This window comes from Castanea sativa, chromosome 6 (assembly GCF_040712315.1).
Source record: "Castanea sativa cultivar Marrone di Chiusa Pesio chromosome 6, ASM4071231v1".
In the NCBI taxonomy this organism is placed as follows: Eukaryota; Viridiplantae; Streptophyta; class Magnoliopsida; order Fagales; family Fagaceae; genus Castanea; species Castanea sativa.
In genome coordinates, this window is record NC_134018.1 from 18,968,986 (window position 1) to 18,981,301 (window position 12,316).

The 12,316-nt window shown below is 42.6% G+C and overlaps 1 protein-coding gene across 1 annotated transcript; it reads left to right on the forward strand.

Moving 5' to 3' along the window:
• The first annotated feature begins 11,911 nt into the window (after positions 1-11,911).
• LOC142639575 (uncharacterized) lies at positions 11,912-12,316 on the forward strand. Its single transcript, XM_075813736.1, has one exon. The coding sequence runs from the start codon at positions 11,912-11,914 to the stop codon at positions 12,314-12,316; it is 405 nt and encodes a 134-aa protein (XP_075669851.1).

The window sequence follows — 12,316 nt, forward strand, 5'->3', positions numbered from 1 at the left end:
CCACGATCCAGGGGTGCTCTAACTTTCGTCCGTCCAGGGCCTCTAGGTAGTATGACCCTTGCCTCTTGCAGTTGATTATCCTGTAGGGTCCTTCCTAATTAGGTCCCAATTTTCCATGAGCCGGATTCCTAGTTGCTAAGGAGACTCTTTTGAAAACAAGGTCCCTAACATTGAATCGTTTGGGTTTCACCATGGCATCATGCTGCCTAACCATAAAATTCTTGTATCTTGTTATCCTTTGCTCCGCATCCATTCTTACCTCCTCAATAAGATCGAGGTCAAGACGAAGTTGTTCCCCATTCTCTCTCTCCTAATACTTCATCATTCGATGATTAGCTATATGAACTTCTGTCGGTATGACCGCTTCACTTCCATAGGCTAGTTTAAAGGGGGTCTCTCCTGTCGGAGTTCGTATAGTCGTTCTGTAGGCCCAAAGAACACCTGGTAACTCGTCTGGCCATATCCTTTTTTCCCCCCTCGAGCTGAGTCTTGATGATTTTCAACAGGGATCGGTTCGCTACTTCTGCTTGTCCATTCGCCTGTGGATGGAAGGGTGAGGAATAGTGATTCTTGATTCCAAAATTCTTGCAAAAGTCCCTGAAGGGTGTGTTGTCAAACTGACGTTCGTTATCCAATACTAGTACCTTGGGTACTCTGAACCTACATAGAATATTCTTCCATACAAAATTTTTAACATTTTGCTGAGTGATTATTGTGAGAGGTTCGGCCTCTACCCACTTGGTAAAGTAATCAATCCCTACTACCAAAAACTTTATTTGTCTGGATCCCATGGGGAAGGGACCTAGGATATCCAATCCCCACTGTGCAAAGGGCCATGGGGCCATCATTGGGATTTGGTACTCTGACAGCTGTCTAGGGACATTGCTATAGCGTTGACACTGGTCACAGACCTTGACATAGGCCTTAGCATTTGCCTGCATTGTAGGCCAATAGTAGCCTGCACGGACGACCTTAGGGACTAATGATCTCGCTCCTGAATGATTTCCATATGCTCCTTCATGAACTTCCCTCAAAATATAGCTTGACTCGTCAAGAGCCAAGCACCTTAAGTAAGTTTGGGAAAAACCTCGCTTGTACAGCACTTCATTTATGAGGACGTATTTGACTGCCCTAACCCTCAACTTCCTAGCTTCGTCTTTGTCTTCTGGAAACCTTTCATCTTTAAGATAGATTACAATTGGACTCATCCAATTTTCTCTCCCTCCTATCTGCTGTATGTCTGGAAAGTCTATGCTTGGCATATATTGGACGTTGTCGTACTCATTAGTAACTCCTCCTGCCGAAGCCACTTTTGCCAAGGCATCTGCTTCCATATTTTCCTCCCTGGGGAGTTGAACAAAACTTACTGCTGAAAACTTTCGTGCAAGTCGTTTCACTTTGCTGAGGTATTTCTTCATCCGATCTTCCTTGGTATCACACATTCCATTTACTTGGTTGATGACTAGCTGAGAATCTCCTGTGACTATTATCGACTCCGCCCCTAAGGACTTAGCCAATTCCAATCCTTTAAGTAGAGCTTCGTACTCAGCCTCGTTGTTGGTGGTTTGATATTGTAGACGGGTCGCATACTCCAGCTTGTCACCCTCTTGGGACTTTAGTATGACTCCAATCCTTCCTGCATATAGTGTGGATGATCCGTCTACATTGATAACCCACCTTTCAACTCCTTCGTCTTTGTCCAGCTCATTCTGGCTGGGGGTGAATGCTGCGATGAAATCTGCTAACGCCTGCGCCTTTATCGTACTCCTTGGATGGTATCTGATGTCAAACTCGCTAAGTTCCACAGCCCACTGTATTAATCGTCCTGCGGCTTCCAACTTGTTCATGGCCTTCTTTATGGGGTGATCTGTTAGGACGTTGATAATATGAGCTTGAAAATAATGCCTCAGCTTCCTGGAAGCCGTAATCAAGGCAAAAGCTAGCTTCTCCATCATCGAGTATCGTCCTTCTGCTCCTCTCATTGCACGGCTTGTGTAGTAAACCGGTTTTTGGATTCTCCCCTCTTTTCTGACCAACGTCAAGCTTACTACGTGTAGGGACACTGCCAAGTACAAATACAGCTCTTTTCCAAGTACAGACGGACTCAGCAACGGCACTGTCATGAGATATGTCTTCAAGTCTTGGAAGGCCTTTTGACACTCGTCTGTCCACTTAAATGCCTTCCTGAGGACTTTAAAGAATGGCAAACACTTGTCAGTAGCTTTCGACACAAACCTGTTAAGGGCGGCAACTCGTTCGGTAAGAGACTGGACTTTCTTGATATTTTTCGGTGGTTCCATATTTAGTATTGCCTGGATTTTGTCCAGATTTGCTTCAATTTCTCTGTGCGAAACCATGAACCCCAAAAACTTCCCCAACGAAACTCCAAAAGCACACTTGCTTGGATTAATTTCATGTTATACCGCCGAAGTGTATTAAAAGTCTCTTAAAGGTCGTCCAGATGATTGTCCTCGTCCAGGCTTTTCACCAACATATCATCTACATAAACCTCCACATTTCATCCGATTTGAGGATGGAACATGTGGTTAACCAATCTTTGGTAAGTCACCCCTGCGTTCTTCAAACTGAAGGGCATCACTTTGTAGCAATACAACCCTTGGCTTGTAATGAATGAGGTCTTTTCTTGATCCGCTTTGTCCATCTTTATTTGGTTGTAGCCTGAGAAGGCGTCCATGAAGCTCAGCACCCTATGACCTGCCGTCGAGTCCACCAGCTGGTCAATGCGTGGTAATGGGTAACTATCCTTGGGGCAAGCCTTGTTTAAGTCAGTAAAGTCCACGCACATTCTTCACTTGCCGTTAGCTTTCTTCACCATGACTACGTTCGCCAACCAATCTGGATAATGAACTTCTCGGATGAACTCCGCAGTAACCAACTTCTGGACTTCTTCCTTGATGGCATTGTCTCACTTAGGAGTGAAAACCCTTTTCTTCTGACGCACTGGTTTTGAATAGGGACACACATTCAGGCTGTGAGTAATAATACTTGGATCAATGCCAGGCATGTCTTCATGACTCCATGCAAAGACATCGAGGCTTTTCTTCAAAAACTGGACCAAAGCATGCTTTGCCTCTTCTTCCATGCTCGCCCCAATTCTAGTGAACTTCTCAGGCTGGTTTTCGTCCAAAGGGATATCTTCTAACACCTCAGTGCTGCAATCCTTCTCCCGTCTATACTCATTGCCTGTATATGCTCATCCATCGCCAGCATGGCTAAGTAGCATTCTCTGGCGGCCAATTGATCTCCTTGTACTTGGCCCACTCCGTGCTCGGTCGGGAATTTGATGGACAAGTGGTAGGTAGAGGTTACCGCCTTCCAACTATTCAGAGTTAGTCTTCCAATAATTTCATTATATGACGATGCACAATCAATAACAAGGAAATTTACCTCCTTGGTTATCTACTGTGGATATGTTCCAATGACCACTGGTAATATGATGGTGCCCACTAGTTGCACCTTCATTCCTCTGAATCCCACCAATGGCGAATTCACTAGTTAAAGCTGATCTCGTCCTAGCCTCATTTACTGGAAGGCAGGGTAATACAAAATGTCCGCAGAACTACCATTGTGTATCAACACCCTCCTGGTCATGTAGTCGGCGAAGAGTAGGGTAATGACTATCGCGTCATCGTGTGGGTGGTGAAGTCGTTCTGTGTCCTCGTCTGTGAACGTAATGGCCTGCTCGTTTACTTCCCTTGTCTTAAGAGGTCGTCCAGATAGCTGGATGTTCTGCACCACCTTTAGGTATGCCTTCCTCGACTTGGATGACTGCGCTGTCGAGTTTCCTCCTATAATTACTCTTATCTCTCCTAGTGGGGGTCGTGATGACTCTTCCACCTTAGCTTTTAGTTTATCATCTCTCTGGTCTCGTCCAAGGAAGTTCCTTAGCTTTCCTTGTCTAATGAGATTCTCTATCTACTGCTTCAAATCAAAGCACTCGTTCGTGTCATGCCCGTGGTCTCTATGAAAGCGGGAATACTTGCTCCTATTGCGCTTGTTAGGATCTCCTTTCATCTTATCCGACCACTTTAAGGATGGATCATCCTTGATCTGCATAAGAACCTGCTCTAGTGGCATAGTCAGGGGTGTGTATTGCTGATTCCTTGCTGAGGAACTTGCCTTCTTACCATCCTTGTCTTTTCTCTCGTCTACCCGAGCTTTCTTTGGACGAGGTCCCTGATCTGAGTAACGTTGGTGGCCGGCTTCCGAGCGCTCTGCTCTCTTTCTCTTCCTGGCTATGATAGCGTCCTCAGCATTCACGAAATTCTGGGCCGAATGGACGAGTTTGGCCATAGTCTGTGGTTCTTGCTCGTAGAGCTTTTGGATGAATAAGTCAGAATTGACCCCATTATGGAAGGTGGCCAACAATAACTTGTCATCCATTTCGTCTACCGTCAAGGCTCCCCTATTAAACTGGGTAATGAAGGACCGTAAACTCTCATTTTTCCCTTGCTCTATAGTCAGCAAACTAGAAGAGGAACGCTTGTGGCGTTATCCTCTAATGAAATTATTGACAAATAACTTACTCAACTCTTCAAACGATCCCACTAAGTTTGGGGGTATTTTGCTAAACCACACCCGCATTGGTCCCTTAAGTGTGGTAGAGAAAGCTCTACATATAATCTCGTCCGGGACCCTTTGAAGGTGCATGGTAGTCATGAAAGTTGCAATGTGATCACATGGGTCATGATTTCCATCATACGAATCCAAGGAAGGCATTTTGAATTTCGAAGGTAGGGGATGACTGTTGATGGAAGCTGTGAAAGGGGAGCCCGTTCGGTGAACTAAATCATCCACTGGGTTTGCCTACCTTCTGTTCTCCCTCATCTCATCCATGGCTTTTCGCATTTGGTCCATCTCTCTTTCCAAGTGTGACACTCTTCTTGGAGCGGTACCTCTTGTCTGATTTTCGGACTCAACATTTTCTCCTCCACCCTCCTGACTCTGAGCTCGTCCTTCCGTGTGCCCATCTTAGCGCTGCCTCCTAAGGTTGATCTCTTTATTCAACTCCTAATTCTGACGGGTCAGTTCTGCCATAGCTGCAGCCATGGATTGTATGTGTTGAATAGAAGGCGGTTGCATGATAGGCGCTGACCTGCGATCGTGAAGGGGATTACTTGAAGCATCCCTACTCTCCTGGTGGCCTGGCCTGGTAGCCCTTGATCTTGTTTGAACCATTCAGCCTTTTGTTTGGGAAAGGCTAATCGTTGATAACAAAAACAGATAGTCGAACGAAAAGAATAGTGAATACATTTTTCCCCATTGACGGCGCCAACTGATGATGCAAAGAAAATCAGTAGGCTGGATGCTTCGGACTTGACAGGATTGCTTGCTCCTTCGATGGCCTAGAAAAGAAAGGAAAGCGATCAAAGGTGACCGAGATTGCCGGCCAAGATCCCTCCGATGGCAAAGTTAGTCTTCTCTCTATATTTTTGGAGTTCCAACTTATTGGGAAATATCATACGTACCTTTTTCTGGTCTGAATGGGTGTTTATATAGTGTCCTAGGAACAATTATTGGGATTGTAACCTCTCCTGGATTTGAGGAGATGTGAAGGTTCAGGGATAACTTCCACAACCGTTTAGGAGTTATATTTTCTCATACAACGGTCACCAGAAGTTATGCGTATGTTGCGGAGTGGTGAAATGTACTTAGTAATTCCCAAGTGTAAAAGTCTTGTCCAGGGGTCCTCTTGTGGACGAACCCCTTCAGGACGGGGATGATAGCTTTCCTAGGACGAGTGCTGCGGGTGTATTTTCGTCTATGGACGACCATGGGCGTTAACCTCGTCTTGGTGCTTTCTTCTGGATAGCTGCTGGTGTGGATGACCATGGACGGTCTGGAGAATTTTTTCTTCATTCCTCATCAGTTTAGATTCAACAATCCTCCTCGTAGACCTAATAGTTTCTCATGAAACAAGTTCATTAACAATAACATTATACAAAAGCTAGTTTTAATCATTTGATAGTTTCTAAAATCAAAATAGAGTAGAGTAGAGCCCAATAATTTACAACATTAAGACTAGTGGGTTGCAGTAATTATCTCGTGCATGTACTAAATGGCAGTGCCTCACATGATACCGTCTTGTTGGGTTTGTAGTTTTGTACTATTGCACACTAACAGTTTTACACATTATTGTGTGGTTGAAACAAGATTTTAGTTGAAATTGTGAAATCTTGTGTTTCATCATTTTAATTAAAATTTTATTTTCAAAATACTATTTCAAAAAAAGTATGTACATGGAGCGTGTAAGAACAAACATGTAATAAGATTTTCCATTGTATAGATTCGTCCTGTGATGTTTGGGGTTGAGTAATAAGATGTTTTAGGACATTTGAATACATTTTTGGGACAAATAGGTGCTTATAGGCCTAGGCCTAAAACAGCCCTGATAGTGATGCCTACAAGTTGTTCTCCAATCACGTGATTTATAGTTTTTTTGTAATGGAGAATTTTCAATTATATTAATTATAGTTTCTTATATTTTGTAAAACAATTTTATTAATTAGGGCACCTAGCTAGTCTAGTATTAATAAAAAAAACATTATTTTGTTTTTGTTTTTGTTGGTAAATGATTACGTCATAATGTATTTAAAAATAACGATTTTGAGTATTTATAATTTTTTAATACTATATGGATACTTATTTAGAGTTTTTTTTTCTTCTATATACTCCAACCCTCTCTAATTTAAAATTCTGAATCCGTCCCTACATAAGGTCCAATGTCCATGATTCTAGGACAATGGATAACCAGGAACAAACAATAGTCAATAGGCCAACCACTATTTCATCCCAAAAAAAAAAAAAAAAAAAAAGCCAACCATTACTCTGTCAATTTATATATACTAGTTAGGACAACATGTGCAAGGTACGTGCTTGCCATCGAAAAGAGTAGCGATTAGGTCAATTTTAGATTTTATTTATATCACAAAACAAAGATATAAATCATTTGATTAAGTATGTGGAGATTTACATTAATCAAAAGAGAGATTAATTTTAAGAATTTTGATAATTATGTTATAAAAAGTTAATCTCATTCATATAAGAATTTTGATCAATTATAATTGTGGGGACAAAAGGCCCAAGATATGTTTTTGGCCCATGGGCTTGAGCCAAGAATGTTTGCTTGTCCGAGGATGGGTTGATGGTAATAATGATATCAAACTTACAGCCCCGAAAGTAAATGTGACGGATGAGGTGAATGTAAATAATCCGAGAAAAACTTCCTCCTCAGCTGAGTACAGTAAGGATCAAGTGGTACGTCACGTTAATTAGAATGATATTTTAGAAGGTCTTGGAGATGAAGATATGTAAGAAAAGGGGCATAGAGAGCAAGAGGGGTAAAGGAAAGATCTTGGAGAAATCTGCTACCACCGCATTGAATGCTCTGTGCCTAAGTCTCTTGTCGCATTTATGAGGAAGTGATACTTGAATAATGATTTTTATCCTTACAGCTATTACCTAGGGACTTCCAAAAAAGGCGGATGTGACAAGTATCAAGGGGAGCAATCTGAATCTAAAGGAAGGGGGAAGGGACTATAATAGGGGGAGAGGTCCTGTAGAGGAGAGGAGGAGAATATTTGTAAAGAATCTTTAAAGTAAGAAGAAATATAAACATTTGGTTCTCAGCTTGAGTCCGAGGATAAATTTCATCTTATAAACTTGTTCATCTATATTATTTTGTGATCTTGGGTCATTGCCATGACTGTTCAAGCTCATTAGAATCAAGATTTCTAGCCCACACTCTATAAATTCATTGTATCAGGTTCTTTGGGCCTACGTCCTCCTTTTTGTTAGGCTAAGGCTTGAATTGCGACCTTACAATTGGCGCCGTCTGTAGAAGTTTGGATTTTTGGTGAGTCTAAAGTCTGTTCATGGCGAATTCAAGTCCACACCAAGTAGAGTCAAGGGGGTCTCAGCATCAAGATGATGCTCACACTATTGAACAAGGTGAAGATCGGGAGGAAAGTGTACATACGACCCATACGAGTAGGAGCCAGTCATGAGGTGGAAGTAGAATCTCCCATGAAGAGAGGGTCAAGGCCATGTAGGTGGAAATTGACTGTTTGAAGAGAAAGTTACGTCACGAACAACGGAGGCGGATTCAGTCCATCTCTGACTCTTCTTCTGGTAAGAATGAGAATGAGGGGGATAGCTACAGGCGAAGGTCAAGAACTCCCCCTAATGAGTCTTACTCGTATGAAGATGACGGCCATCATAATCGTAGGAATAGGGATTCATCCACCAGGGGTTTAGGAACTGATGCTATGGGTAGGGTGCTGAATCAAATCTCTAAGTCTCCCTTCACACGTAAGATTGAAGGGGGAAAGCTTCCTCGGTGTTTCGCTTAGCCAACATTCACCATGTGGAACATGTAAGCCATTTCAACCAAAGGATGGCTGTGCACTCCAAGAATGAAACATTGATGTGCAAGGTCTTCCCCTCCAGCTTGGGGCCTGTTGCGATGAGATGGTTTGATGCCTTGGGATCAGGGTCCATTAATTCCTTTAAGGAACTCATTCGAGCATTTGGATCTCACTTCATTACATGTAGTAGAGTCCCTTGGCCTTTGGATTCTTTGTTGGCCATGGCCATGTGAGAGGGTGAAACCTTAAAAACGTACACAGATAGATATTGGGAGATGTTCAATAAGATAGATAAGGACTTTAATGATGTAGCCATTAGAACTTTCAAGGTCGACTTACTCGCCGAGCATGGTTTGAGGAAGTCAATAACTAGAAAACCAATCGGTAGTGTTCGCTAGCTTATGGACCGGATTAATAAATATAAGTGGATTGAGGATGACCAATAGTTAGGTAAAGGAAAGGTGAAGGTGGTCTCTCAAGATAGGAGGGACTTCAGGTTAGACAAGTACAATGATAATCGTCCTCGGTGAGGATTCACCAGGTAGATGAAGGCTGGTATTGTGCTGCAGGTCGTAAACACAATATTCTGAGAGCCAGTTCATCAAATTCTGGAGAAAATCAAGAATGAACCATACTTCAAATGGCCCAACAAGATGAACGAATACCCCACAAGACATAATCAGAACCTTCATTGTAAATACCACCAAGAGCGCGAACATACCATAAAGAATTGCAGAAATTTATGTATTATTTAGAGCAATTGGTTAAGGAGGGAAGGTTACAACAGTTCCTATATAGGCCCAATGGACAAGGCAGTCACACAGGTTCAAGTACTCAAGGGAACATCTCTTCTAGGCCTTCATTAGGCACCATTAACGTCATCTTTGCAACCCCTAGAAGGGTGGATTCGTGTCCCTTCCGGGTAACTATGGCTCGACCACTATCCGGAAACTCAAATCATGGGCTGAAGAGAGCAAAGATTGCACTCTAGTTGGCATTGAGTTTCTCAGAGAAAGATAAGTTTGGAACTATACAGCCACATGATGATGCTCTAGTGGTCACCCTTAGGATGGGGGGTATGATGTGAGGCATGTTATGGTGGATCAGGGTAGTGGGGCGAAAATTATGTATCCCGACTTGTATAAAGGTTCAGGATTAAAACTCGAAGATTTGACTAGTTATGACTCACCCCTAGTAGGTTTCAATAGGAAGATGGTTATACCAATGGGACAAGTCAAGTTGCCGGTACAAATAGGGTCAGAAGTTGTAGAGGTCATATTCTCCATACACAGCCATTGTGGCGAGACCCTGGCTTCATGCCATGGGGGCTGTCCCTTCCATTTTGCATTTGAAGGTGAAATATCCATCTGGGGACCGAGTTGAAGAGCTGATCGGAAGCTAATCTACGGCGAGGCAGTGTATGGTAGCTGTAGTTAGACATCAGTCTGGAGTTGGGTCATCGACATCAGATGATCATGATTTGTAGCAATTAAAGGAGCCGAGATTATCAAGGGATCCATCGGCGGAAGCAGAGTGTGAAGCCTTAGTGCGAGTTGCTATAGGTGATGACAAAGAAAAGTATTTTCAAATAGGCGCCCAGCTGCCTCCTTAGGAGAAGGAGGAATTGGTGAAGTTCCTTAAGGGAAACCTTGATGTCTTTGCTTGGAATGCTTATGAGGCCCTGGGGGTCGATCCAAGCTTCATTTGTCATCATTTGAATGCCAACCCTGTTGTGGTACCAAGGAAGCAGCCACCTTTGCAATCGTCTAAAGAGCATTCTGATGCTATCAAAGAAGAAATAATTAAGCTCAAGAAAGCAGGAGCTATCAAGGAGGTATTTTATCTTGATTGGTTGGCTAATACGGTGGTAGTTAAAAAGAAGAATGGAAAATGGCGGGTATGCGTGGATTTTACTGATTTAAATAACGTGTGTCCCAAGGATCCTTTCCCCATGCCTCGTATTGATCAGTTGGTGGATGCCATAGATAGGCATCCTCGAATGAGTTTCCTAGACGCTTTTTCAAGGTTATCACCAAATACCTTTGGCTTTGGATGATCAAGAGAAAACAGCCTTTGTTACTCCTACTGGAAACTATCATTATAAGGTAATGTCTTTCGGTTTGAAAAATGCAAGGGTTACTTATTAAAGGATGATGACTAGGATGTTTAAGTCTTAGCTGGGGAAGAGTATTGAGGTTTATGTGGATGACATGGTAGTAAGGAGTAAAATGGTGTCTGAGCATGTTGGAGATCTTGAAAACGTCTTTGAGACACTAAGGAAATATAAGTTGCATCTAAACGCTTCCAAATGCTCTTTTGTCGTGGGGTCTGGTAAATTTCTGGGCTTCATGGTTACACATTGTGGAATCAAAGTTAATCCTGATCAAGTTAATGCTATTAATAGTTTGCAACCACCCCATAATCCTAAGGAAGTTCAGAGATTGACAAGAATGATAGCTGCTTTGAATCGGTTTATTTCTCGGTTCGCGGATAGATGTAGGCCTTTCTTCCAGCTGCTGAATAAGTGGAAAGAATTTGAATGAACTGAGGAATGTGCTTTGGCTTTTCAACAGCTCAAAGAGTATCTATCTTGGCCACCTATTATGTCTAGGCTAGAGGTAGATGAGGTATTGTTTACTTATGTTGTTGTGGTTTCCCATGCTATCAGCTTGGTGCTAATAAGGGTCGACAACGATGTTCAGAGGCCAGTCTATTATGTAAGTAAGTTATTGCACGAAGCTGAGATTCGTTACTTACAGTTAGAGAAAGCCATCTTGGCAGTGGTGCATACCACGCAAAAACTTCCACATTACTTCCAGTCTCACACAGTTGTGGTTTTAACCCAACTCCCACTCAGGTCTCTACTTTTGAGCGCTGATTATACAGGAAGGATTGCCAAGTGGGGAACAATCCTGGGGGGTCGGGTCCTTGTTGATTTAGTGGCCAAGTTTGCTGAGCTCTCATTAGAAGAACATACGAAGAGGTTGGACATGGATGAAAAATCAGTTGGCATGATCTCCCTAAAGGAATTCTTATCATGGAAGGTGTACGTTGATGGTGCAACAAATCAAAGAGGATCTGGAGTGGGGCTGGTTGTAATATCTCTAGATAAGATCGTCATTGAAAATTCTTTGAGAATGGGTTTTCCAGCCACAAATAATGAAGCCGAGTATGAAGCTCTGTTACTAAGGATGAATATGGTTCATAAAATGGAAGGGAAGAATGTGGAGATGTTCTCGGACTCAAGGTTGGTTGTAGGCCAGGTAGAAGGGAAGCTAGAAGCCAGAGGCTCGAGAATGTAGGAATATTTAAGTCAAGTTAGATAATTGCAATCAAATTTTGAATCTTTCACTTTGGTGCAAATTTCCAGAAACAGGAACACACATGCCAACTCTCTAGCCACTTTGGCAACGTCTTCGGCACAGAGTTTACCTAGGGTTATTTTAGTGGAAGACTTGTATACACCTACTAAGATAAGTGTAAACGTAGTCCGTGTTCATTAGATCAAAGTGGGACCCAGCTGGATGGACCCTATGGTGTTATATCTTAAAGAGAATGTCTTACTTGGAGAAAAATTTGAGGCTGACAAAGTACGTAGGAAGACCCCTCAGTTTTGGCTATCTGAGGATCAAAAGTTGTACAAGCGCTCTTTTTCAGGACCATATCTACTGTGCATGCACCTTGAAACAACGGAGTTGCTGCTAGAAGAATTGCATGAGGGGATTTGTGGAATTCATACAGAAGGAAAATCCTTATCTCATAGAGCCCTTACTCAAGGATATTGGTGGCCTAATATGCAGAACGAAGCACTAGAGTATGTAAAAAAGTGTGATCAGTGTCAGAGGTTCGCTCCCAACATTCATCAACTAGGGAGAGTTCTCAATCCTCTATCCAGTCCTTGGCCTTTTGCTCAATGGGGCAGGGAATAA